This window comes from Phalacrocorax carbo, chromosome 19 (assembly GCF_963921805.1).
Source record: "Phalacrocorax carbo chromosome 19, bPhaCar2.1, whole genome shotgun sequence".
NCBI lineage: Eukaryota > Metazoa > Chordata > Aves > Suliformes > Phalacrocoracidae > Phalacrocorax > Phalacrocorax carbo.
Window position 1 is genome coordinate 1,172,556 of NC_087531.1, and position 27,186 is coordinate 1,199,741.

At 65.6% G+C, this 27,186-nt stretch overlaps 1 protein-coding gene across 1 annotated transcript in view; it reads left to right on the forward strand.

The window, feature by feature from the left end:
- Positions 1-367: 367 nt before the first annotated feature.
- EFNA2 (ephrin A2) overlaps positions 368-27,186 on the forward strand; it is a 51,760-nt gene continuing 24,941 nt past the window's right edge. The window contains exon 1 of the mRNA XM_064469723.1: positions 368-1,009. Within this exon, the coding sequence (XP_064325793.1) occupies positions 888-1,009 (122 nt within the window). The 5' untranslated portion in view covers positions 368-887. The remainder of the gene's footprint in view (positions 1,010-27,186) is intronic.

Below are 27,186 nucleotides of genomic sequence, written 5' to 3' on the forward strand. Positions count from 1 at the left end.
GTATACCCCCCCCAGCCCTCCCGGTGGGACCCCCCCGTTTCCAAAGGCCCCCCCCAAGCCCTGCCGGTGGGACCCCCCCTCCGCCGGTATCCCCCCCCCAGCCCTCCCGGTGGGACCCCCCGGTTTCCAAAGGCCCCCCCCTCCGCCGGTATCCCCCCCCCCACCGGTGTGGCCCCCCCCCCCCCCCCGCCGAGGTGGGGCGCGGCAGCACGGACCGAGGCGGCGCGCGGGGCCCCGCCCTGGGACCGGGCCGGGCGCGCGCGCGCGGCGGCCGCCGGTGGCAACAACGTGTCAGAGGCGGCGGCGGCGGCGCGCGCCCCCCGCGCGGGGCGGGGCGGGGCGGGGCGGGGCGGGGCGGGGCCGGCGGGGCGGGGGGCGCGGGCGGCGGGCGCAGCATGGCGCGGCGGCACTGAGGGAGCGGCGGCCTCCCCGGCCCGGCCTTTGTCTCTCCGGTGTCCCCGGAGCGGAGGAGCCCGCGCGGGGGCCCGGGGGCTGAGCCCGCACCGGCCCGCTCCCCTCCCGCGAGGCGCGGGGGGGCACCACCGGGGCTCGGTTACCGGGCGGCGGCGCGGGGCTCGGAGGAACTTGGCCGAAGTTCGGCGGCGGCGGCGGCGGCGGCGGGGAAGGTTCCCGGTGCCGTCCCTGGGCGCCGCGGGAACCGACCGGTCCCCGCCGCCCGGGCGCGGGATGCGGCTGCCCCGGCGCCGCCGCACCGCGGCCGGCCCCAACTTTCCCCGCTGACGGCGCCCGGGGCCGCGGGCGATGGTGAGGGCTGGCCGCCCGCCCGCCGCCGCCCGCCGCCGGCCCCCGGGCCCCGCCGCCGCCGCCGCCGCCGCCGCCGCCGCCCCGTGAAGCGGCCGGAGCCGCGCCCGCCGCCGCCCGGGACGATGGTGCGCTGGGGGGCGGCCGCGCTGCTCGCCGCGCTCGTCGGGGTCTGCGTGTGGACCGACGAGACCGGGAAAGTTATCTCGGACCGGTACGCTGTCTACTGGAACCGGAGCAACCCCAGGTGAGGCGGGGGGCGGCGGGGCCGGGGGGCGGCGACGCCCAAGTTGGAGGCTTTAACACCCCCCCCCCCACCCCCCGGCCCGTGACAGCGGCCGCCGCTCGGTGCGGATCGGCTCCCCCGGTTGGCTCCGGTAACGGGGCCGGGTGGTCCCGGGGGCTCGGCGGTGCCTCCCAGCCGGGGCTTCCCGGCTCCGGCCGCCCCCCAAAGTTCTCCCGAGGCTCCGGGAGGGGGGGGACACACACCCGGACACACGACACCCACGGACGGGACACCCCCCCCGCACCGTCCCCCCCGCCGGTCCCCGCGGGCTGCGGCGGCCCCGGGAGCGTCGCCCGCCGGCGGGTCGCGGTCCCCGGGAGGCAGCGCCGGGGGTGGCGGGGGGTCCGCGGCGGCCGCCGGTGCTCGGGGAGGGGGGAAGGCGGCCCCCCCGCGCCCAACTTCGGCCAAGTTCAAGTTCCTCCGGTCCCGGTCCCGGTCCCGGTGGCGGCTCGGCCAAAGTCCTGCGGGAAAAAACCCGAAATACTGACAAAAGGCGCCCGGTGCTGCCGGGGGCGGCCACGGGTGGGGGGTGGGGGGGGGTTTTCACATAACGATTTTGGGGGTGAAGCGGCAGAAGGGGGCCGGCTGGGGCTGGGTGCAGCGCCCGGCCGAGGGGTGCCGGTGCCCGGAGCCGGGGCAGCCCGGCCCAACCGGGGACCCGCTGCCCGTGCAGTTCCCCGGGCCCTTGAATTTAGATTTTCTTTCTCCTTTTTCCTCCAAGCATCCATTTTTTATTATTTTTATTTTTTTTTTTTCAGGGAGAGTTTAATTTCTCTTGTATTTCTTTGCTCGTCATTTTGAGGAACCAAAAAACCGTTGGAGAGTTTGAAGCGAGGATGGATTCCTCTCCTGGCTCAGATGGCGGGGACCCCCGGGACCCCCCCACTCCCTTCCTCCCCTCGGATCCAAACCGCAGCGTTTGGAACGGGCCGATTTCTGGGGGCTTTTGTAAAAGACCAAAAAAAAACCACCTTATATTAAAACCATCCTCCCACCAAACCCCCATTTCCCCCCCCCCCCAATTCCGTCAGCGGTCGGGCGGCCCCCGCCGCGGCGGGCGCAGGTCGCGGGGCGACGCTCGGGTCGGTTCCGCCGTGGGTGCCGCTGCGCCCGCTGCCCTCCGCTCCGGGCTCTTCCCTTCTCTGGGTACAACGGGGTGCTGCGTTGCCCCCCGCCCACCCCACCCCCCCCGTCGGTGCCGGCGGCGAGGGGCTGCGCGCGGGGGCACCCTCGTGCCCCGGCGGGCGCGCGCGGGGGGACCCTCGGCGACACCGTCGCAGTTTATTAAAGTTCCCGGCTGCGTTTCGGCGCGTGGCCGAGGACCCTCGCGAGCGGCGGCGTCCTCCCGCGTGCCCCCCTCGGGGTGGGGGTGGGGGGTCCGGCCGGGCGCCCTCGCCCCCAGCCTCGCGCCCTCGCGCCGCCCCAAAATCGGGGCGAGCCCGTCCCTTTGTGCGCGGCGGTGCCTTCGCCGCGGGCCGCCTGCGGTGCATATGGATTTTATTATCTCCCTCACATTTTTGTGGGGGATTGTAAGAGGGGAGGGATTTTTTATTTTTTTTCTTACCCATTGCTAAGTTTTTGGTTACAGTTCCTGGCCCTCCCCAGCTCCCACACTTTGGGCTCCTTCCTTTTGTTCTCCCAAAGGCCAAACACGGGCAAGGGTCCCCCCGGCACCCCATCCGCTGGGGACGAGGGCGGCATCGCTGAGCGGCCGGGGCCCCGCGGCTGAGATTTAGCACCCAAGGGTTCCTACGGCGGTGCCGGTAGCCGAAAGCGGCCCCTGGTCCTTGGGTGCCGCCGGGCGTCCCGGGAGCCGGCGCGGGACTTGGCGTCGGGGGTGGCTTCGGCTCAGCCCCGCGAGCTGCCCACGTCCCCGTGGGCGCGTCGGGGGGAAGGCAGCGGGGGGTTTAGCCTCAAAAATAGGCGGCTGGTTTGTCGTTCCACACGTCTGTAGGTATTTTAACTCTGAGGTTGGCAGGGAAAATATTTTCGGGGGGTGGGGGGGGAATAAAATAGGGCGAAGGAAGTGCGAAGGGAGAGGAGGGGAGAGCAGACAATGGCTGGTGGGATTCAGCAGGCGCGTCCGCAGCGCCTGGCTCCGGGATGTGACCCAAATTTCCCCAATGTGGGAGCACCCCGGGTCGCAGCCGCCCGCCGCGCTCGCTGCCGCCGCGCTCGGAATCCGAGGCGATTTATTACATGTTGCAAATATAGAAATTGCCGTTGAGTTTTCTGCTTATTTTCCCTTTTGAACCCGGCGGTGCTCTTATTTTGTCTGTCTCTGGAGTTACTCGAAGACTATCTCACCCTTAAAAATGAAGAGCAACGTATATATGCCTTTCCTGGGCCCTTGTTTGCCTTCTTTTTTTCCACCTACCATCTCATTTAATAAGGTGGAAAGCAAGAGGGATTTAGGGGAAAAAAAAATGGGGGTGGGGGGGAGGTGAAAGTGCCCGGTGCTTGTTTGAACCCACGGACCCGATCTGCTGATAAATATTTTTCTTCAGGTTTATATTGCAATCTATATTTTATAAAAGACAGTAATAAATCTCGTGGTCAATATGATTTGCCCAGATTAGAATAATTCTATATTTCCTAATTGGGTCTAAATTAAAAATAAGTGGTACCTCGGGATGCTGCAATTTGCCTGTCCGTGGAGGTGTTCAGCCACTTGCCGTGGATTTACAGGTTGTGGTTTTTTTGGTGGTGTTTTTGGTTTTTTTTTTTCCTTTCAATGATTTTGTAAGTGTGCATTTGGAAAAGGTTGCATGGCTTTTGCTGGATGCGACTCCCGGGTTGTCCTGGAAATAGCCGAAGGAGGAAGAACCTACCTTGAAATCCTGCCTTGCCGTTTCGATACCCGCGCAGGGCTGTGGGTTCCTGCTCTGTCGCCCGTACGGGCGCGCTCGGGCTGGTTTCTCGCCCCGGCGCGGGATGTGCCGGGCAGCGCCGGTGGTGGGTGCGATGCGCCTGTGGGCAGGCCCGCGGGGCTCTTGCCGGGGCCGGCGTGGCGGCAGGGGTCTGCCCGGGGCAGGGCTTTTCCCTCCGTGGGGTCTTGCGGGGGGGGCAACGCAGTCACTCTGTTTTCCAGCCAGCGTGGCTGGTGGGGCGGGAGCCGCTCGCCCGTAGGGTTCTTGGGCAGGCTTGCAGCCTTGGGGCAGGGTGTGAGGTGCAGTGATTTGAGCCGGGGTGTCCCGGGGCATCCGCCGGTGGGATGGCCTTGCCCGTGTGGGTCGGGGTCTCCAGCTTCGGCCCCCTTTGCTCACGCGACCCCCGCGCTGCAGCAGGATTTGGGATGAACGTCTCGGATGGGCTACGGTGCATCATACGGCAAAAAACCGGGGGTTTGGGAAACCTCCACGCTACGGGGGAGAAGGTCTGCAGGAGGGTGCGCAATCCCGGGACCCCCCGGCCCGTGGCCTTGGGGAAACCTCGAAGGCCGAGGAAGGATGGGGGGGATTTAAGATGGGTTTTGGTCCCCCGCTTTACCTACAGCTGTGTCATGGGCAGGTTAGAGGAATTCCAGGATGACAGCGTTCCTGCAGCCCGATGCGGTTCCCGGATACGCTGCCGTGCGTTTCTGTATCTACAGAGAGGGAAATGCACGAGGTATTAGGTATTTTCCCCTCTCTGTTTACAGTAGAGATACAAATCCTGTAAATGGTCTAGATTTTACCCGTGGCCTATATTTAACTGTGAAGTCATTTCTCTGCCTTGCAAGGCTTATTTTCTGAATTTTTATATTTTTTTGGGGGGGATTTTGTGAGCACAGCTGGTATTTCTGTTCCGCTCCTCTGCACTCCCCCATCCTGGGGTCGGGAAGCCGGAGAGATGGTTTCTAGCAGGGGGATTTACTGCGGCTGGCGGGAGCCCGGGTGATGCTCGGGGACAGCGGTGACGGCAGAGCACGACTTCTGGGTGGGGGGGGAAAGTCCCTTTGTGCACCCTGTCCTTCGGCAGTGGGCGAGGGCTCCGTGCCGCAGGGGTGGTGGAGTTGGGGGTGAAGGGGGCACGTCTTGGAGGGGGCGGTCTGGATCGAGCTCCCCGGGCCCGTCGGCTTTTGTGCCCCTTCTCTCCTGCGTTGCCGTAGCTCCGGCGCCCGCCGGTGCTTTGTCCGAGAGCTCGGTGACGGCAGCGGGGGCGAGGGGAGCCGTGGCAGGGCTGGGGCCGTGCCCCGGCCTTGCCCGCCTGCGGGTGACGAGGGCTCGCGGCCAGGGTGACGGCACCCGCGTGTGCCGGCGCTCCTTCGAGGCGACGAGGAAGGCGCGCGTTTGGTTTTTTCCAGGGCAATTTGGGGCCGGGGAGGGCTCGGCTCGGGGGGAGCGTGCGCGACGCTGGACATGCCCACCCACGCCTCTGTGCCGGGGAGGGTTTGGTGCCGGCCCCGCCGTGGGGCTGGTTCCCAAAACCTCCGTGTCCCAGCTCCACCCCGGCCCTGCCTGGGCTGGGACCCTCGGGGTCGCCCCCCAGCCCTGCGTGACCGCCCTCCCGTAGGCATCGCGCCGGGGTCTGCACCGGGGTCTGCGCCAGCCTCTGCGGGAAACACACCCCGTTTCCCCCCCCTCGCAGCGATTTTAATGTGAATTTTAACTCTGGCGCTTGGGCGGTTCCGTGTCAGCGGGCGCGGGGTGCCGGGAGCGGTGTCGGGGTGGTTGGGGGGTGCCGGTGCTCGGCCGCGTCCTGTGCAATTACTGCTCTCTTAGTTTTCATCTGTTTCGTTTTCCCTTTGTGCCGAGATCGTTTGCAGCCCTTCCCACCCCTCTTTTCCAGCCCGTTAAGCCGTGTTAGCTATTCTTCACCAGCCCAGGTCTGCGGCGAGCGCGGTTAATGGAGAGCAGATACAAACAGGTCCGGCGTCTCTGACAAGATTTTTCTCTCTCTGTCTCTCTGCCCGTCCCTTTCGAGGGACCGCAATTACATTCCCTGCCGGTTGCACATTTGGTATCCAAATGCTGGCCACGCGCCGCATCCTAATGCGAGGACGGGCTGGGGGCGGCGGGGGGTCAGCGTCCCCCGGCTTGTCCCGCTGCGGGGAGGCACAAAGGGGGTGGGGAGCGAGAGCCGTGCAGAGGGTGAGAGCGATGCCTTCGCTTCCCCTGGAAAGCTCTAAAAGTCCTCTTTCATATAGGTATAACGTAGAGATATATATGCAGGCAGACAAATATAGGCTTTACACACAATAGAGCTGCCCGAGCACCCCGACGCCCGCCCAGCCTAGCCGGGCGCAGGGAAGCGGCGCACGCCTGGTGCCGTCCCGGTGTTAGACACACACGTCGTATCTGCCTGTGGGCTGAGGGATATAAATAGGTTTGTTTTAACACGTCCATAAACACAGGTCGCGCGGCGTGCAGGTCGAAGTCGCCCGGGCGTCTGTCTGTCTCGCTGCGCGCGCACGTAGGGCCCACGTGCCGGTGGCGGTGGCTACCTGCGGCCCTACCTGCCTGCGTTTGACAAGGTTCATCTGTTGGGTTGGCTGTGAAATTGCAGCAATTGTTCTTTAAATAGCTCCTCGTTCCTGATGGTGAAATTTTTCCTTCCTTTTGTGTTAGATATTAATGATGATTTTAGAGGGTTCGTTTTTATCCTAGGTGTTTTTCCCCAGCCGGGGCAGGGATCTTGCCCTGCTTCGTTGGGTTTAATGGGATGTACGGAGGCAGGCAGGTCTTGGCGTTGTTACCTGCAGCCCCTCAGAGTTTAAATTTCCCCCTCCCTCCACCAAGACCCATCGGAGCCCGATGCGCTCCAGCCCAAAGCCCGGCCGTTTTCCCTGTGCTTTGAGCATCGTTATGAACCCAAAACCGTCCCGGTTTTGCCTCTGCGAGCGCAGGGGTCAGCGGCGCCTCCAGCAGCGCCGGGGTCGGAGCCAATGCCGGGGTCGGAGCCTGAGAAGCGCCGGCGTGAGCCAACGCCGACGCTTTGGTCTTCACCGAATGCATTCAGGAGTCGTCCCTGAAGCCAGGGAGACCCCGAAAACGGGGCTCGTGCGTCACTGGCACGTAGGGAGCGCTCGTGCGGGCGCAAACCCCTCGCCTTGGGGTCCCCGCTGCCGTCCCTACCGCGCCGGGTGGGAGCCACACCGCGGCGGCAGCGCCCGTGGGGCCGTCGGGGCTCGCCCAGCCCGTGCCAGCCGCCGGGGCCGGTTCTCCCCCAGCAGCAAAGGTGGGAAGGGACGAGGCTGGGAGAGCGGGGCAGCGGGGAGGGAGCCCGTTCGGTCGGCGCCGTGCCGCGCCGCGCCGGGTGCTGCGGCCCTGCGCAGCCCCAGCTTGTTCCTGGGCGGTCGGAGTGTTGTTATTTATTTATTTCTCCTCCCTCCTCTCCCCCTTTGCTTGTTGATGCCGCTGTGGCTGGGTTGCTAAATAGCTTCCCATTGTTCAAGAGCTAATTACCTCTTAATGAGGCTCCTTACTCAAAAGCCAAGCGAGGGTGGAGGCTGCGAGGGTGGAGGCTGCGAGGGTGGGCTGCTTTTCGGGCGGGTGAGGGCAGGCTGCCTGGCAGGGCGCTGCGGGAAGGAGCGGGCGGCTGGGCGATGGGGTCGCCGGACCCTCTGCGGGGCAGCGGTTGGGTCTGGCGCGGCGGCACCAGCGGTGGGAAAGCTGGGCTTCCCTGGCTGGCTGCGGTGAGAGGAGCTGCCGGCTGGGGCTTCCTCCCAAAGGGCGCCTGGGGACCGGGGGGCTTTGCAAAACGCCCCGTGTCGACCCTCAAACCTGGCAACCGCGACAACCCCGCGGGGTTTGCCGGGGCGGCTCCGGCGCGGGGCCGTGCTGATGCTCGGGATGCGCCGTCCCAGAGCCCCCCGTGTGCCGCCTCTTGGCAAGAGGTGCTTAAACCAGGGTTCCTGTAAGCTTATCCCATGCATGCGGGCGCCCTTGGCGGGGCAAATCCCGCCGCGCTTCGCCTCGCTGCTCCTGACCTTACCCCGTCCCTCGGCGAGGGGCTAACGGGGTTCAGGAGCTGCGGCTGGAAGGAGCTGGGCGACGTGGATGGAGGGTCCTCGGCCCCTCCCGGGGCGAGGAGCAGAAGTTTGGCCTCCACTTGCCGCATCCTGGCTCTGCCCCCGGCGTCGTGCGTGTCCCTCGGGCCGGAGCGGCGCCGTGGGCACGAGGCTGCGGCGGCTCGTGCGGCTCCTCCGTGTGCCCGGTGGCGATGCCACGGACGTGATTGGGGCGGGGGGGGGATGATAAAAAAGGATCCTTCTCCAAAGGGAGTGGGAAAGCACCCGCCCCCGCCCTCCCCAGCCGCCCCGCTCTGATTGAAGCCGGGCTTTGTCCCCCGCGCCGGGGGTGGGTGGGAGGATCCCGAACTTCAGAGGGGGACAAGGCGGTCCAAGCAACAACAGTGGGGAAAAAATAAAACAAGAAGAGGAAAATTTACTCCCTAGAATAATAACGAAGGCGGGGGATGACTTCCCCGTCCCTTGTGCCCTTGGGGAGCGCGGGGGCAGCGAGGGGCCCGACCCCGCGGCGCTCGCAGCCCCCGAGGAGGGGAGCGAGCCCATCTGAGCTGATAGAAGTGCGAAGGCACAGGAGATGCTGGGCTCGAGCCCCAGCTGGGGCTGGTAGGGTCTTTGGGGTCGTGCCCCCCGGGGCTGCCAGCCGGGGCTCGGTCTGGCCCTGGGCAGAGGGGCTGGCTTTGGGGGGCGACAGGGGCCACCGGTGGGTCTCACCCATGTAGTGCTTTGGTGGGGACTGGGCTGGGCAGGCGGCACTAGATGTGGGGGTCCATGGGCAGAGGGGGTTCGGGGTGCGCTGGGGCTCCCCAGGGCCCCCGGCGGCTCCGCTTGCCCCCACCCCGCTGAGGCTGGGGGGGAGGGGGAGGGGGGAGCCCGCAGCGCTCTGCCGTATCGATCCCTGGCCGTGATTTAAACGCCACAAAGCATGGCTGTCGACGCCTCGCGGCCGCCGGTGAGGCCGCCCGGCGCTGGGGCCAGCCAGGCCCGCGCGCCCCTTTCCGAGCCCCGCTCGGATCCATTCGACGTTTTCCTCCGGGTCATTAACGGAGGATGCGGGCGGGAACGGGGATTAAGGCTGCGTTTGGGGGTTGGTTTTTTTTTTGTCTTCCTCCCCCTTTTCAATTTTTCCCCTCTTCCCCCCTTCGCTTCCCAAGAGCCGGCTGTGAGGAGCAGCGAGCGATGCCGCTGCTGGGCGAGGGTCGGCCGCGGAGCTGAGCCGCGCCGGGATCCCGCGGGATGCGGGCGTGGGCTCCCGCGGCACCCGAGCTCCTCCTGACCTGCCAATTTCCTGCTTTCCCTGGCATTTTTCCTCCTCCCCCCTCCTGCCTTGCTTTGCATTTGTGGGGTTTTCCCATCTTTTCTCCTGCAGCCGCCACCTCCGCGCGCGCACGTGCGGGCGCCGCCGGCCCCCCGAGACGCGGCCGTGAGTCTGCGGGCGTCCCCGCCGAGCGCTGCAGCGGCGTTACCGGGATCCGCCGAGTTTAAAACCATCGCTCGATGCTTTTTATTTGAATACAGGAGCGTGCTTTTATTTAAGCTCCTTCCCCGCGCGATCCTGAAATCCCCCCAAGAATTAAACTTTGCCTTTCAGATCTTTCGTACAAAACCCTACGTCTCCCCCAGGGCTGCTGGTTTTGGTGAAAAGGGGAATAAATTGCAAAGGGGGGTTGTGGCGGCTGGTGATGGGGAAGGCCCGTTGCATCCCCCGGCCTCGTCCTTCCCCCCGATGCATCTGAATCCTCCATCTATCTGATTAGCGTGGCGTTCAGCCTAATTTCAGTGGAAATATTTGCTGTTTCCCCCGGCGCGCCTGCAACCAAGTTTTGTAGGATTTTTTTTTTCTGCACAAGAGGAGATATTATTTGTATCGGTTTATTTTTTTCTTCTTTAACATTACACGGAGAGCAAAACTCTCCCATGTGCTAGGAAACAGATAAAGTGTTTAGACAGCAAATACAAATATTTCTGAGCACTCAGCCCGGCTACAGGTATTTCTGCTTGTCCTCCAGCAGGATTTCTTACTGTGTCTTCTAGTGGGTTTTTATTTAGGCTGGCTTCATTTTTATTTATTTATTTATTTATTTTAAAAAGCCCTATTTATATTTGCAGTAAAATAAAATCAGCCAAGCCTGACCCCGTAGAGAACTCGAAAAATCCCAATTCTTCCTTTTTCCAATCCCATTTCCACTAAGGAAAAAAAAAGCCCCTGGACCTTGCGCCCCGTACAAAATCCAACCGTGACGGGATTATTTTGGTGGCTGAGCTTTCGGCAGCCGCGGGTGCCGGGACGGCGGGGGCACCGCCGGCTCCCCCGAGCCGGGATGCGCTCGCGGAGGAGGGGGGCTGGGGTCCCCGGGCGCCCCTGCGGGGGGCTGCGGGGGGCTTTGGGGGGCGGCGGGGCGAGGTTGGCGCCTTGCGCTGCAGGTACCGACCGCGCGTCGCGTATCCAGAAAGGGTTTCATTGTTTTGCTGGGTTTTTGGTTTTTAAAACTTATAAATTAGCTAATGGTGCTGCCCGGCCTCGCCGCGTCCCGCGGCCACCCCAGGCCTGCTGGTGGCCCCACGGGTGTCGTGGCCGGGCACGGGGTGCCGGGGTGGCCCGGGGTGACCCGAGCGGCCGCCAGGAGCGGTGCGGGCTCTTTCTCGGCCACCTCAATAATCCCAATTATTACCTGGTTTCTCCATCAGGGCTGCTTATTAAACTTGGCACCGCTGGCGCTGCCGTTCCCGCCGCCCGCCTCGGCGGGGGGATTTATCTCCCGCCGACTCGGGAAGGAAATGGAGCGGAAAAACGTGGGGCAGAGCCCCCGGGACGGCGGGGCTGGGGGCGAGCGGGGGTACCCGGCCTCTGGAGTCCAGCACCAAACGGCTTTGGGTGCGTGCGCCCCGTCCCTGCGCGCCAGCGGAGGGTCAGGTTGGTGGAGCGGGCGGCTGGGCTGTGTCTGTCTGTCCGTCTGTCCCCGCCATCTGTGCTGGGGGGCTGTCGTGGCTGTGCCCGGGGCTTTGCGCGGCGGAAGAACCCCGGTTCTGGGGTTATTTTGAGACGGAAGGGTGTTTTTTTTTAAAGAATATATAAGCATGTGCTAAATAGTTGTTATTTTCCCCTTGCCCTGAAATTAAAGGGAACCTTTGTCAGCCTCCTCGCCCCTTCACGCCAGGAGCATCAGCTTTTTCTATATTTGGGCTTTCCAGCTTAAATTCCCCTGCTTCCCATCACCCAAGTTTTCCTCCGTGCTTTACTAACCGACGCTTTCCCTTCCATTTCTCCTGCAAATTCTGTTTTATTTTTACCGAGGCGCTTTGCCAGACCCGGCGCCGGAGCGGCCCGTGGCGGCCCTTGGGAAGGGGCTTTTCTCAAAGCCCAGACCGATCCTCGGCGCTGCCGCGTGGGCGCCCGGGTGAGGGGGCTGGAGGTGGGGGAGATGCTGCCAGAGATGCTCTCCCCAAAGGATTTCCCTCCCGGTGTTCGGTGCTTGGGTGTTCACCGAGATTTCTCTTTGTCCGGCTGGAAAACCCGGGGTTGGGCGGTGGAGGGGTCCCGGCCCCCCGCTGGGTGCTGAGCCTCGGGGCATCAGGTCCTGACGGAGCCCCTCGGGGGGCTGCGCCCGCCCCCTCGCTGCCCTCCCGGGGTCACCTAAAAGGGGACCTGCTGCCTTTCGGGCACGTGTCTCCCATGGATCAGCCTGGGTTTATTTGTCTCCCCCGGCAAGCTTGGGGATGTGGGGCTGGTGGGAGGAGAGAGGGGCTCTGCGTTTGGGGGACCCCCCAAGCCGGGGGCGGGATCGCCCCGCTGGGCTTTTTGCTGGGGGCAGAGATGTCCCAGGGACCCTCGAGTGGCGGCGTGCCCTGTGTGGCACCGGTCCCACGCAGGGAGGGGGGGACTCGCCTCCTCTCCCCGTAGCTTTTCCCACTGGTTTCTATCCCAGCTCCTCTTTCCCGTGCCCTCCCACCATTTTCCCTCATTTAAAAAAGCTGCACAAAACCCGTAACTGCGTTTCCTTCTCCCTGTGGTTTGCCCGGCTGCTCTCCTGCCGTGGGTGAGCTCCCTGCTCCCGGGGCCCCCATTTTGGGGTGGGGGCTGTCCCCTCCATGTGCAGGGTGCTGGGCTCTTAGGGAGAGCAGTTTATTTGGGGAAATTATTGTTATCCTGAACCCTACAAGGTTCTTATCCCTGGGGCGGCCTCGTGCTTCAGGGCATGGTGTTCATCCTGGAGATCCTCCAAGCTCCGTCCTCGGGTTTCCCGAGGACCCTCGTGCAGGGGGGTCTGGAGGGACCCGCTGCCCGGCAGCACTGGGGGACTCGGGATGGAGCCGTGGCCCCGGGGCTGGGGGCGGCTCTGCCGCTGCCGCCGGCACCGTGTTGCGGGCGTGCAAGCGGCCGTCGCGTGCGGCACCGGCACGCGGCAGTTGCGGCTCCAGCTGAACGCGCCGGTCAGAATCGTGCTCCCAGTTTAGAGAACCTAAAGTGCCGTCCAGAATAGAAATGGCTTTTGGCTCCAGTCCTCCTCCAGCCTCGTCTCCGTTGGATTGCCTTGGGTTTGCAGGTCTCGGTTTGGCTGGAGCTGTGCCAAGTCCTGTGAAACACACGGGGTCCCCCCCTGCACCGCGGCCCCGGCGTCGCTCCCGCACCCCCCGGCCCCGCGAGCGGGAAGTAAAGGCTAAAACGAGGGGTGGGAACGGGGACCACCCTCTGCCGAGGGACGTGTGCTCTGGAGGTGGCATCGTGCCTGATGTTCCTCACCATGAGTTGCCTTCGCCTCTGACCAGGGCTGGGCTCCCGGCTTTCCCTGCCTGCGGCTCCCGGCTTTCCCTGCCCGCGGTCCCTGTCCGTGCCGGTTCGGGGGGGGTCAGCGGCTCTGAGGTCCGGTCGCCCCACCGCTGCCTCCCCGGCTGGACCGGCCGCGGTTGCTCCTTCCCGGAGCCCTCTCCGGCGTCGGGATGCGAAGCGGCGGGGGGGTGTCGGGGGCCTGGCGTGGGCGCACGGCAGCAGGAACCCTGACTCCAGAAAACATTTCAAAGCTGATTAATAATAATAAATCACAATGTTGTCTTTTAAAATAGAAAGCTTTTGGATGAGGTGGAGGGATGCTGTCATCATTAGGACAGCGAGCTGGGGTGTGAGTTCTGGAGCCGGTTTCCAGCTCGTTACACGGAGATAAATGGCTTCCCCCCTCCCAGCCTCAGTGTCTTCGCTGTTAAGGTGAGGATCGCTGCCAGAGGCTAAATTAAGCAATTAATATTTGTGGAGTACGTGGGGAGATTGAGGACATCGCTCTGCCAGCGCTGTACCCCGCCGCACGGCGCGTCCTCCTGCTCCGGACCCCGGGGCCTCGGCTGGGAGCGGGGGCGTCCCCCCGGCAGCTCTGCCAACGCCGCGAGCCGCGCCGATGCCGTTGGCTGCAAAGCGCCTTCTCCTCCGTGTCCGCAGAGCCGGGGGCACGAGGACGAGCTGCAGCCCCCCACCCACCCCACCCCCGGCTCCTGCGGGGGCTGGTTTGGGGCCCCCGTGGGGCCGCGGCGGCTCGGAGCCACCCGCGTGCGTCGCGTGGCCGAGGGCGTTTGACAGAGCCCAGCTTCGTCACGGCGGACGCGGCCCTTCGCCGGGGGGTCCCTCGCTGCCCTACGAGTGGGCAAAGACGTGGTGTCACCGAGGTTCACGGCTGGAGTCCCGTCCCCAGCGGGAGGGGAGCCCAGCTGGACGGCGTTTTGGTGGTTTTGGGGGTTTTTTTTTTTGTTTTTCTTAAACATTGTAATATTGGTTTCACCTTATAAATCACCCCACCCGGGCTGCCTCGTAGAGGGAGGATTTATGGGCGCAGGTGTAGCTGCAGCGAGAGGAACGCTGTTCCCGGGGACCGACCTGGTTTAATGTTTTTATAATGATGCCGTTGCAGACGTGATCTCGTTGCGGGGAGAGGCCTCGTCTGGCTGTAAATCCCGCCTGGGCGGCGCTGCCGGGGCTGTCACGGGAGCAGGATCGGTCCCCGGGGTGGGACGGACCCAGCGGGGACGGCGCGAGGCCCGGCACACCTCTGCGGTGCCGCTCAGGGCTTTTTTTCCCACGCTGGAAGGGGTTGCGATGCCGGCACGGTGGTGGGTCGGACCCCAAACCGTCTTCTGCTGGAACTGGGGGGGGACTCGGTCCCCCAAATGAGCCAAAAAGGGGGTTTCCAAAGCCAGGGTGGTGGGTGCGAGTCCGGCAGACCCGCTGGGCTGCTCCCGGCGTCGCTCCCGAGCGGCGGAGCCGTGCGAGGTGCTGGTGGGTTCCCTCGGCTGGTCCGGACTTGGACCTGCTCTTGCACCCCGTACCGGGGCCGGATCCTGCTGTGATGCTTGGGGAGCACCAGCACCCCCAGGGTGAGCGGCCCCGCCAGCCTCCCAGGGGCAAAATGGGTGTCGTGGCCTGTTTAATTGCGCTTTGCTTTCACGCCTCCGCCTGGTCCGGCTGCTGGAAACGGGGGTCTTCGCCCTTCGGGGCTCCGTCGCGCCGGGGTGGCGGCAGCCCCGGCCCCAGGGACGTTTGTGACTCGGTGTAGGGATGCTCGCGGAGCCCGACTGGGCAGCGCCGGCTCTTGCAGCTGGTGCAAACTGGGGGGGGGTGTTTAAATCCCAGGAGGGTCTTACTTTTCTGCTGCAGCCACGTGAGTGTCACGCTGGGGACGTGGGAAAGCTATTAGCTGCGGCTAACGAATGGTGAGGGGGCCGGGGGGGCGATGGGGGTGCGTGGCGAGGATGGGGATGCTCGGCCCCTGCCGGGGCTCCCCCTGCTCCCCGGGGGCCGGGGCAGCTCTAGAGGGATTTTCCCCGCGCCAGCACTGCCCGCAGCAGCACAAACGAACCAAGTAATTGGCAACATGGAAATATTTTGTGCTCATTAAGCAGCGGGAAGCGGCGGGTGAGGAAGCGGTGTTCTCCAGCGCGGGCAGGGGCCGCTGGCGGCGTCCCCGGGGGCTGCCGGCAACCAAAACCCCACCGACCCCTGGCTGGAAAACGGAGCCGGCGATTGCTGGCGGAGGGCTGGGGCAGCGGCCGTGGCTGCCCCCGGGGGCACAGAAACGCCCTGGCGTTGGGGGGCTGGCGGTGGGCGGCCCTGCACCCCGGTGTGCTGTGGGGAGCTGGGGCCCGGTGCCGCGCCGTCGGGGGCCCCGTGTTTGTTGGAGGTGAGAGCGGCGAACCCGGGGAGCGGGGAGGGGGTTCACAGCCAGTGTTTTCTCCTAACTACCGTAAATCCCACGGATTAAAACTTGAAACGGCGAATCTCAGCAGCTGCCTTTGAGCTCCCCTAACCCCGGCGCCATGTGCCGCTGGTTCCCAGGAGGGATGTTGAGGGGAGCCCGGGGGGCTCGGCGTCCCCTCCCACCCCCCTCCCCTCCCAGCGCAGCAAGGGAGAGCAGCGGAAGCGGGGGGCAATCCCCGGGGGGGACGCCGTGGGGTGGGAAACCCCGCTGGGCAGCCTCGTCCCTGCGAGGGTTGGTGGCCCGGTGGCTCCCTGGCACGGAGCCGCGGGCTGGCGGCGGCCCCGGCAGCGGATGCCCTGAGCCGAGCACGTGCTGACGGCACCCGACGGGGACGAGGCTTCGCCGCCCGCACCCCCCGTCCTGAGCGAGCCCCCGGGGCGGTGCGTGCCCCGGCTCGGCACGGGGAGCGCCCGGCAGCGCTGCAGGCAGGGGAAGCTTTATGGCTGTAGTTAAAGTGACTTTATGATATTGTATCTGAACAATTGCCGGCTATTATCTGGATCGATGCCGTGTGATGGAGACACCGGTTGATAACCCAGCCGGGGCCTCTAATCGCTTTTAAACCGCGCAGGGTCGTTTGTGCTTTTCGATAAAACCCCTCACCATTCTCTGTGTTAATTCGCTGCCCCCGGCTCCGGTGGGTTTTCCCCTGGGGCTGCCCGCCCGGGGGCTCTGCCCGCCGCCGGGGGTCCCGGCCCACGCGCTGTGCCCCGCCGCCGCGCCCTGGGTGGGGACTGGGGTGCTGGGGCCTGGCTCGGGGCGGTGGGATGCACGCTGGCTGCGGGGGGCTTCGGGGTGCTGCGTGGTGCCCAGCGCTGCCGGGTCCCGTCCTGCTCGGGGGTGGGAGGAGGGGGAAGGGGTGTGCGGGGGAGATTTCGGGGTCCCCGTCCCACTTTGCCCGGCTTGCAGCGACCTTGGGCGAGTCACGTCACCTCCGCGCGCTTCATCTTCCGCAGCTGTAAAACGAGGACAATGCTACTTTTCCCACCTCGCAGAGGGGTTGGGAGGCTTAATTAGTTAATGTTCGTAAAGTGCTTTGAGGATTAATTAATATTGTGACTTTAATTTTTTCCGATGGTAAAACGCCGCTTAAATATCTCCGCGTTGGTACCTTCTTCTGTGACCTTATAAAGCAAATCCACCTGGGGACGTCGCCGCCTCCGCAGGAGCCGGGCAGCCCTGTCCCTGGCGGGGATTGTCTCCCCAGTGCTGAACTGGGGGGCCACTGGTACTGGGAGGAGAGTGGGGCTGAGCAGGAGGCCCCGGGGTCGGTGCCCTCCACGGCGTGACCGTCCCGCTGGGGCTTGGGGTGCAGCCCTGCGCCCCGGCTCCCCCGTGTGTCCGCCTGGGCCTGATCCTTCTCCTTTGCCAGGCTTTCCCTGCTGTTGGGAATTGTTCCTATGTTGGGATTATGCCACCGTCGCCTCCCTGTGATGCTGCTTGTCCCTGCCCAGCCTGCTCGGGCACCTCTGGATTCCCCATCCCCAGCGGGCTCGACCTGCTGGGAGGCTCCTGTCCCCACCTGCGCTGTGGGAAACTGCCCCCAGTAAATCCCACGCCCCAGGCCCGACCCCATCCGGCATCTCGGGGGCTGCTGGGCTGGGACGGGGGCCGCAGGGACCCGCTGCGGGGGGGGGCGGCGGGGTCCCAGGAGGGCCGGGGATGCTGTGCCGGGAGAGGTGCGAGCCGCGGCGCTGCGCAGGCACCAACCCGGCTTTCGCCGTGAAAACAAGTTGTTGCGAACACACTTGCCTGGGAAGCTGCTGGCAGGCGCGGGAGGGCATTTTCTGGTGTCTTAATTCCCGTATGCCATTAGTCGGATCGCTGACTGGCAGGTTTTGTTTCCGAGATGATTTCTCAGCAGCGGCTCTGCTCTGCCGTGCGCTCCTGCCTCCCCCCTGCTCCGCCGCTGCGAGCTGCGGGGACGGAGCCGCCGGGGACGGGGGCGGCAGAGGGGTCCCCGCGATGGCAGGGCCGTCCCCAGGGACCCTTTGAGGTGTCGGGTGTGAAACCCGGCATTCGCTCGGCTCCAGCGCCGGGAGGGCATCGGGCATCTCCGGGCTGTCACTTGTGGGAGGTTTCCTGCGTGGGAGCAGCCGAGGCGAGCGCGGAGGGTGTTTCCCAGCTCCTGGTGACCCCAGGGGGCCCAGCCGCGGGCGCTGGCACGAAACGGGGGGCTTTTTGCCGTGTCGGAGACGTGCAGTTTCCAAGAGGGGCCGGTGGGAGGGAGGCTGCGGGAGGGCGGCGCGGTCCCAGGCGGGGTGGGTTGATGGGGTGCGATGGAAGCCCGGCGCTGGGGAATCGGGGGCGGTGGGAGCGCCCCCACTTGCAGAGCACTGGAGGGGGACTGGGACCTGCGGTGGAGCGAGGAGGAGGGAGGACCGGGGGGAAGCGGCCATCCCGCTCCCCTGAGCAGAGCCGGAGGAGGCGCGGCCGGGCTGGAGGTGGGAGAGGATGCGCTGGGAGGCTCCGGCGCTGCTTGACGGCTCCTGTCCCTGGTTGTCACCGGCGGCAGCACGGAGCTGCGGCCACGCGAGGACGGGCAGAGGCACGTGCTGGGTCTCAAACCCCACTCCGCCGAGGGCACCCCGTGGGGGGGGGTGTTTGAGGCAGGACAGACTGACAGCAGCGTCCCCACTGCTCGGACCCTGCTCCGTGCAGTTAATAACATCCCGGCAATTAAACTGGAACTAATGCAACGATAAAAATAACACGCTGTCCTTCTGCAGCGTGCTGCATCCCCCAAGCTCGGAGGTGTTTAAAAACCCATTTAAAGCCAGATCCTGCCATCAGACCGGCGTGGGGTGGGGGTGGGGGGGGGTGGCACCGGGCTCCGTGTGGCCGCGGGGCCGGCATCGTGGTTTCCAGCCCCGATAATCTCCCTGCCTTCCGCAAGGTGTGAATGGCCCCAGTTTCCTCCAGTCGAGAGACCGGTTTGCCAACTGCCAGGTTTTAAATAACATAAATTACATGAATTTTTTATTTTTCTTCTTTCTAGAGTTGTTTAATCCCCAGGGGTTGGTTTTCAGGCTTTTCTCCGTAATGCAAAGAGCAGAAACGCATTCTTTTAATGGTAATTGAGAGTCTTGCATCATTGCAGGACTTGGAAGCTGCGATGGGCTTTAAATAACGTGAGGGTGAGTGAATTCACATTCTGGCTCTTCGGATGGGTTTCTGAGGTTTTTCTGTGGTTTTCCTCGCTCTGCTCTGAGGTCGGAGGGGCCAGAAAGCCGCGTCCCTGCCCCGTGCGGGGACACGCTGCCCGGAGCCCCCCCCCACTGAAGCAGGATGCGACTCGGGGGGGCGAGAGAGCGACCCGTGGGTCACGGTGTCCTTCAGGAGGCCTCTCGGGAGCGCCTTTGGCGGTGACCTGCATCCCGCATTGCCTGGAGCCGCCTGCCAGCCCTTTCCCAACCCGCTCACGCCCAGACATTGGGGCTGGGTCCTCCCACGCTGGGGTTTTGGGGTTTTTTAGGTTGTTTTTCAGCTTTGCTACCACGTGCCTGGCACGGCGGGCGCCCACCCCTGCTGCTGCCACGGGGCAGGGGTGGCTCGCGCTGGCGGGTTGGAGGAAACCTCCCACCCGTGGGGTGACGCCGTGTCTGCCCCGTCTCCCGTTTTCCTTGCGCTGCGAGGGTGCAAGCGGCGTCGGAGGGGATGGGGTCCTCCCCGCCCGCTGCATCGGCTCCCTCCGTCGCCGCGCACGAGACCGGGGCGGTTTTGGAAGGCAGGCGGATGCGGACGAGCAGGGGCGAGGGGCGGCAGCTGGCTGGGCACCCCCGTGGCCACCCCGGCTGGAGGGGGCTGGATGCGCAGCCTGAGCAGGGGTCCCGTCGCCGCGAGCCCCGAAACCTGGAGCGCCGTGGCAGAGCTGGCGTTGCCGTGCCTGTGCCCTGCCGAGCTGCCCCATCCCTCTGCCCGGCCTCGCCGCGCCGGGGTAGATGCCGGCCCCGGCGGCACACGGCCGTGCCGGCAGGGCTCGCCCGCGCCGCTCGTCCCCGCCAGCGCCGGCGCAGGGCGGTGGAAGGGGCTGCCGAGCGCTTTCCGGAGGGGGGGAAGCAGTTTCCGGCTGCTGGAGGAAACATCTGGATCCAATTGCTGCTCCGTGTGCAGCCGGCTGGGTCGGACCCGCTCCGGCACGGCACGGTGGGGGTCGTTCTGCTGCGGAGAGACCCGCCAGGTCCCCGTCCCGTGGCCGGGGAGCCCCCTGCCATGTCCCCCATCCCACCGGGAGCCCCGCCGTCCTGCCCTGCAGGTCCCCTTGGCCGGGTGGCATCGCTCGGGGCCGCCGGTGCCCATCCGCTGCGTCCTGCCGCCCCGTCCGGGGCCGTGCTGGTGGGGGGGAGCTGCTTGGCCGCCCGCGCCTTTTGTCAGCCTCAGAAAAATTGACCTTGAAGCGCGCTGGAAGAGCCCTGCAGCTAATCGTGTTAGGAGGTGTCTGACTGCGGCTCCGCGCGGCTCTACCTGAGCGGCATTAGCAAGGGGGACGCGTCGGGCTCGCGGCGCCCCGGCTCAATAATTGATGCGTTTTTCTCAGCTCCCCCTTCCGTGAAAGGAAACCCAAGTGCCCGGGCGGGGGGGACACAGGCAGCTCCGGCGGGGTGGGGACAGGGACGGGGGAGCGGTGAGGGGCTGGGGTGCCACGCGTGGTACTGGGGGACGGCGGCGTGGGGCCACCGCGCTCCTTGCTGGGGGTGGAGGGGGACGCGCCCCCCCCGGGGTGCTCTGCAGCCCCGGGAGACCCGCGCAGGTTGGAGCAGCCCCGTCCCTGCGGGGAGGCCCCGGGCAGCACGTCTGCACCCGCTCTTTTTGGGAATCCCTGCAGAAACCCTCAAAACCTGCGTTCCCATGGGAGCATCCCACGCCCTGAGCACCCTCGCACGAAGCAGCTCCCTTTTCCCTGTGAGCATCTGCTGCTCCAGAGCCCCGCACAGCCCCCTCGGTGCCCCCGGCACAGCCCCCTCGCCATGGATCCCCATCACCCTCGGCCGCCCTGGACCCTGTGGGGGGTCGCGGGCTCCGGGTGCCCCCGGCTCGGCCGCCCCACGCCAGGCAGAGCTGCCTTGCCTTGGTACAGACCCTCGTCCCTGCCTCCTCCCCTCTGCCTCTTTTTCCCCCCCCCTTTCCCCTCCTAGAAAAGCACGCAGGGAAGGGGAGAGATTTTAACCTTCTGCCTGGAACCAATTAAAAAGGTCTTTCCACAGAGACGAAAGTGCTCGTGCACCTTTGTGTGCTGCTAACGGGGGGAAGAAAGCAGAGGCGGCCTTTGAAGGGGGAGATGGTGGTCTCTCCGCTGGGACCCCTCCGGGCTTTCAAAGCCTGTGTTATTTCTTTATTTTTAAATAGCCAAATTAAAGTGACTCCCGCTTCCTTTCCTCCCCGTTAGCCCATCGTGCGGCGAGCACGTGGCCCCCGCCAGCCGGGGCGGCGATGCGGCTGGACGTCACGCCGGGGGCTGGGCTGGGCCCTCTGGGCCTGGGGGAGGGGGTGGGCACCCCAAAACCCAGCCCAGCCCCGCCGGACCCCTCTGGGACGGGGCAGAGCCTCCCGCCTTCCCCCTTGGGCTTGCAAAGTCCATCAGCGGGAGGCAGAGGTGGCCCTGGCTGGGGGGTGCCAGGGGGGTCCTGGCTGAGCTGGGGCAGGGGCACGCCAGCCCCCCCCGGCCAGGACAGCCCCCCCCCAGCTCGCCCCAGCACGCTGCCCCTTGAACTCAACCAGCCGAACGGATGAGTGGGTTTCTTCAAAGGGATCCCCCCAAGACCTCTCTGCCCCCTCCCCGCCGCCCCCTCCCCATCTCCGTAAGACTCGGGTGAAAAGGCGGCAGAACAAAGCACAGGAAGGATTTTAGGTGGTTTCCGCACAGACCTGAATGTCGAGTTGCTCAATGGAAGAGGAGATGCCGACGCTTTCATCCCCGCGCCCGAGTTTGGCCAAGGGGGCGAAGGGGCGAGAGCTGCCTCCCTGCGCCCCCCAGCCTCTTTTTTTTCCTTTCTCTCTTTTTTTTTTTTTATATAGTCTCAGATTTATTTTTCCACAGTATAATTCTGAAAGACAGCGGAGTATGAATTATTCATTGACCCCTAACTGCCTTTGCATACAATCCTGGCCAGGGGAGAGTGCCCGTGTCGAATGCATTTGTGTGCAGAGCTGGGCCAAAGTGAATCAAAATCAATTTTTAAGGTTTAAGAGGGGACATTTTGGTGATTTTGGGGCTGGGGAGGGGCTGGAGCACGTGGGGAGGTGAGTGGGATGGGGTCAGAAAGTTTCTAGTGGGGAATTACTCCCTTTCCAAAGGTGCTGAGGAGCGAGGCTGGGCTGTGGGGTGCTGCTGGGGGCCGGGGGTCCCAGGGGACAGGGTGCGGGTGCTGCTGGGTGGCCCTGGTGGGTCCAGGTCTCGTGTGCGTGTGGGGGGCTCTGGGGCCAGAGCCGGGGTCCTGGCTTCGTTCTTTGCAGGCAGGGACCCATCGCGCTCCCTGGACGTTGGTGAAGGGCAGCTGGCACAGTGCATGCAGCTCCTGGGAGAAAAGAAGGCTAAAATTTCTAAAAAACATAATTTTTACTAAATTTATTCTGTTCTTAGATGCTCCTTTAGCCTGGCTTGAAACGTGAGGCGTGGCTGAGAAGGGGGAGGGATTCCCCAAAGAGCGCGATGGCTTCGATGGGGAGAACTGCTGCCGCTGCCCCCGGTCGCTGCGTCTGCCCCCGCAGCCCCCCACCCTCGGCCGCCCCTGGCGCGGCGGTGCCCGGACCTCAGCGTCGGCCGCCAAAACCCGCCAGGGGACGAGGGGCTGAAGCGGGGCGAGGGAGGGGAGCGGGGGAGCACCCTGGGCAAGGCTTTAATCTGATTAGTCTTGGAGTGAATGGACAAAGCGAAAAGGCTTAAAGCCCACTGAAAGGAGCGGGGAGGGGTGGGGGGGGGGCCGCTGTGCCCTGAGAAATGGAGACCCCGGCTGATCTCGCCAAATTAGGTCAGATTTTGGCCAGGGGAACATGAGGGGAAGGAATAAGGGGGCGAAGAGCCAGGTGAAGAAGTAAGTGTGGTTCTCTTGGCCCAGTGATCTTCCCCAGGCCTGGGAAGGCAACCACTGGCCCCCCTGCCATGGGTGCTCGCCCCGTCCCCTGCCAGGGGGCCGGGACCCCCGCTCCCCTCCAGCCTCGCACGATGTTGGGTGTTGCTGGGTGCGTGTGCTGCGGGCTGGCGCAGCCGGCGCTGGCCGTGCCGGTTGGCCTCCGCTGTGGCACAAGCACGTCCTTGTGCAGGAGGAGGCTTGGGAAGACGGGACACCCCCGTCGGCGTGGCCGGGAGGGTCACCCCAGCCCCGGGCGCGGTCGCTGACTTTGCCTGCGGTGCCTCGGGGTTGGAGCAAACGGGAGCAAAGGCGGCCCGGGGGTCTGCTCCCACCCCCCCACCCCCCCCAAGTCCCCTCCGTGGGGGTGGCCGCCCTCCCCTCCATCCTCTTCTCCGTCTGATCGATCCTTGCCCCGATCGATGGGCGCTTCCCTGCGGGCGAGGGGCGGTGCTGCCCGGCCGGGCAGGCGGGCAGGGAGAAACGGCTTTTCGCAGAGCCTTGAGCGGGTTCCAGCATCGATCTCCCGGCGAGGAGCAGAGCCTCGTCAGAGATCAATTAGGCCAGTCATTAGCTGCGCCCCAGAGCGGAGCGTGAGCCTGGGTGGTGGGCTGGAAGGGGAGCGGGGGGAAATGCCAGCCGGGGAGGGCTGGGAGGAGCCGCGCACCGGCACCGCCGCTGCCCCGAGCGGGGCTGGAGCTGCCAGGGAGGCTCCCCCGGGGTCGCCGCCTTCCTGCGGGAGCGGGGATGTCCCGGCGGCTTGCCGGCACCCCGACGCTTCGGGAGCTGCCAAGCACGCGCGTCTCACCCCGAGTGCGCGCGGACCCCCCTGTACCTCAGCTTCCCAGAGCAGCCGCCGGGATGGAGGCCCTTTCGAGCGGGACCGAGGGGCCGGTGGTGGTCCCGGGGGCCGTGAGAGCCTTGCGGCAGCCCCGTGGCCGGGGTTGGCCCCAGCTGTGTGGCCGCAGCATCCTCCTGATGGGGAATGTTTGTTTATAAAGCCCTTTGGAGGCGGCCGGCGTGGCCAGAGCTGTCCCAAGGAGCGGGAAGGGGACGGGGAGGAGCGTGGCCGTCCCAGGAGCTGACAAGTGATGCGCAGCGTTTGCAAACACCCGGGCGTGTGTCCGTCCCGGCTTAGGGAAAACAGCCCGTGGGAGGCCCTGCGGGGACCGGCGTGCGGAGGAGCGGGACGTTGGTGCAGGCATTGTCCTTCTGCCGGAGGCACGCGAGGCACAGCGGCGTGGCCGAGGCCACCCAGGTAGCAGTGCGGGGTCCAGAGGGGACCCCCGGCTCGGCCCCGGGGATGGGAGAGCTTGGGGAGCCGCGGCTGGGAGATGGCTGCAGATGCCCCAGGGTGCAGGAGAGTGGGGAAGCGGGAGGAATGATGCCCTGGGCGTTTGTGGAGGGGAGCAGGATGAACCCGCCTCTCAGGGCTTGAATTTTTAAGCCCGTGAAGGACCCGCGGGTCCTTGTCATCCACGCAGGGACACGTCGGGCAGGGCTGCCTGCGCTTCCGCCGGGTTTGAGCAACCTCTGCAGCCCCCCAGAGACGGCGAGTGCCCCCGCATCGGCGCGCGTGCCCCCCACCCCCCTGCGCTGGCTCATCCCGGACCCCGCGGGGTGCCCGGTGGCCGGTCCCCCAGGGGCAGCGCTGGCACAGCGCGGCACCCGTCCCTCCTCCGGCAGCTCACCAAGCGGCGACCCCAGGGACCAGAGGGGACCTGAGGGTTGTCTGGACCGAGACCCCCTGCCCCCGGCATCTCCCTGCCCCAGTGCCCCCATCCCCTGCCCCAGCCTCATCCTGTGCCTGTTTTTCCCCCCCGGCTCACGGGTTTGTACCGGGCCAGGAGCGCTCGCGGGCAGCAAAGGATGGAGGGAGCAGCGTGGCACGGCGTGTGACATCCGCCCTCGGTGCCGCTGCCCCGCCATCCTTCGACCAAAATGCAGCGGGAGAGCGAAGCCAAACAAAGCAAACCCTCGGGTTAGGGGAGGAACGACCTGCAGCGGGTACCGCCTGCGACAGCCGCCTCTGCCCGAGCGCTGCAGCTTCGAAGAAACAGAAAATAAGGAGGGTTTCAGAAAAAAAAAAAAAAAGCAAAGTTCCCCGATTACATCTGGTGAAGTGACAAATCTGCCAGGCAGGTGATTATTCTGCGTACGGACGTGCCGAGCACAGATGCCGATAGGATTAAAGGGGAAGGGGGGGAGCTCACCCTGTTAAACCAACACCCGATAAAAGAAAGAACCAGCTGGAGGAATAAATTGCCTGCGCTGCCAAGGTCGCGCGCTGCCGCCGCGCGGGGAAGGGGCAGCGTCCGAGCAAAGAGCCCCCCGCGCCCGGGCACCCGCCGGCACCGCCGCAGCCCCCGCTCCCCGGAGCGCCCGTACCCGGCATGCCCTCGGCTGCCTGGTTGCTTTCCAGGCACGTCCCGGGCATCCCCTTGGGATGGCGCAGAAAATTAACAGCAGTTCAGATCTGAGGAACTTTATGACACGTGTATGATAGGACTGAACCAGGGCGTAATTGAATGACGGATGAGCTTCCAAGAGCCACATTTCCAGGGAGTAATGAAAAATAGAAGTGCTATTGACTAAAGGAGCTTTCGGCGGCCGGGCGGCGCGGCGCGGGATGAGCAGGCTGCCGGCAGGGGGAATGCATCAATACGGCAAGTAATAGCTCAGTTATTATAACTCTGGAAATGTCATTCAGGCCTAACCAGAGAACACTAGCTATTAACTAGCCTTAAACAGAAAGCACCAGGCAGGGAGGCCGAGCTGGGAGCTCCCGATAATTATTTTACTTCTTTTCACGGCTCCGTCGCTTTTTCTGTGGCGGGGGGCCAGCCCGAACACGCCTCCCCTCCGCCGGCAGCGCCGGGGGTCCCTGCGCATCCCTGCGCCCGCGGGCCTGCCCACGCTGCCCGTGCCGCAGCGCCGAGCCGGGCCGGGCCCCCCGGGAGCTGCTCCGGGGCAGGGTCCCCGCTGCACCCCCCGGAGCCGGGGCTGAGGGCGGCGGGGTGCCGGTGTCGCTCCCGCCGCCTGCGGCCGGGGGCTCGGGGCCGAAGCCCTCGAGCACACGTCCCCCCCTGCGCGCGCACGCTTCCCCACACGCGCATCCCTCCCCGCGTCCCGCCGGCGCGGCGGCCGAGGGGCAGATAAACAGCAGAGATGCGATCTGGGCTTGCAGCTCGGCCGTGTCGGGGCCCCGCGGACCCCTGAGGTGTAATGAAAGCCTGTGGGAGAGTATCGAGTGAACCTAAATGGATTTTCTCCGTTAACACAGACCCATCATCCAGTTATCGGGTCCTTGGCGCAGAGCGCGCTGGGGCTGCGGTCGCGGCGGCCGGCACTTCAAGTGCTCCCCAGCACAGCCAACGTGTGCTGCCGCAGCGCAGCACCCACCCGCCGGCACCGCCCGAGCGGGCTCCGTCCTGCTGTCCCGGCTCCCCCCAGCGCTCCCCCCAGCACACTTTCGAACCGGCGCCTGCCTTCCTGCTTACGCGGCCGTCTGCTTTCAGGGTGCCCTTTTTGGGGGACAGCGTGCCCACGGGAGGGGTGGCGGGACGTAGGGGGGTTCCAAGGCCCAGCCTTAGGCCCAGGTACCCCAATATCCCCCCGCCCCAGCCCGCCGTGGGGGAGGTGGCGGGGGTCCCGTGGTGGGGAGGGGGCACGGTGGGGTGAGGGAGAGAAGTGGAGGGAACAGCTCTCATTCCTGCACAGAGCCGCTACCTGCTTTGTGAGTCGGAGTTCATCATTAGCCAGGAAATAATTAATTGTTGGGCAGACAAAAGGCATCGCTCGCCCCCCCCCGGGGACCCCGTCAAAGGGAGCTGTCAGGGGCTGGCGTGATAAATTACGGTTCCGCCGGCTCCGCAGCCCGTCACCATCAGGGCTGGGGTGAAAAGTCCCGCGTTGTCCTTTTGATTGGGGGTCACCGTGGGTCTGGCTCCCGCCCGGCGTCCCTCGGGGACACTGGGGTGGCACAGGGCAGGCAGGGGCCGCGGGGCTGGGCAGAGGGGCCGGGAAAGGGGCTGGGGGGCCAGCAGGCAGGTCCCTGCCCCATGGCACGGCTGTGCCCGCTGCCTCCGTCCTTGCGAGCCGCGTCCCTCCGTCCGCCTCGAGCGCCCGCCCGTCCCCGCCGTGGCGTCCCGCTGGGCTGTCGGCGGCGTGTCGGGCGGCCGATTTCCACCTCGTCGGCGTTTTTGCGGCGATTGCGGGGCCGGCGCTCTCCCCGGCTCCTGCCGATCAAATTACCGCGGCCGGGCTTGCCGGCAGACGCGCTCAGAAATAGCTCCCGCCGCTTGCGTGAAATTTCCTGCGAATTAAAGCGTTGCAAGGTTAAAGAGTCACCCGTGAGCCCCGCTGCCCCCCCAGCCCCCGCCACCGCCTGGGACCGAGACGCCACCGGGAAGTAAAGTGGCCAGAGACTGAAATAATGAAATAATACGCGTTCATCTGTATTTATTTGCGTGTCTTAAAGTGGGGCGGGGAGGGCCCCGCTGGTTCGCTGCTGCTGGACCCGCGCCGGGCAGGGTGGTCCAGCCCCAGGACGGGGAAGCTGAGGCACGGAGGCAGGTGTCGCAGCAGGTCTGTGCCGAGTCCCGGCCATGGCTCTGGGGTGAGGCCAACGGCAGCTGCGGATGGCTCCGGGGAGCACCGGGGCAGCGGCTGGTCCCGCTCAGAGACCCAGGGGCGATGCCGATCGCTGCGGTGCCCTTTGCGGCCGGGTGACTCGGGGCGAGCGCCGACACCGCAGCCGGGCTGAAGGGCTTTGCCGACGAGGGCGGTGGCGGCTGTTGGGAGAGGCAAGATGGTGGCCGTCGCCCGGCGGGGACCGACGGGCCGCTCTGGGCATCTCCCCCCCGGCCCGGCGGCGGGGCTGGC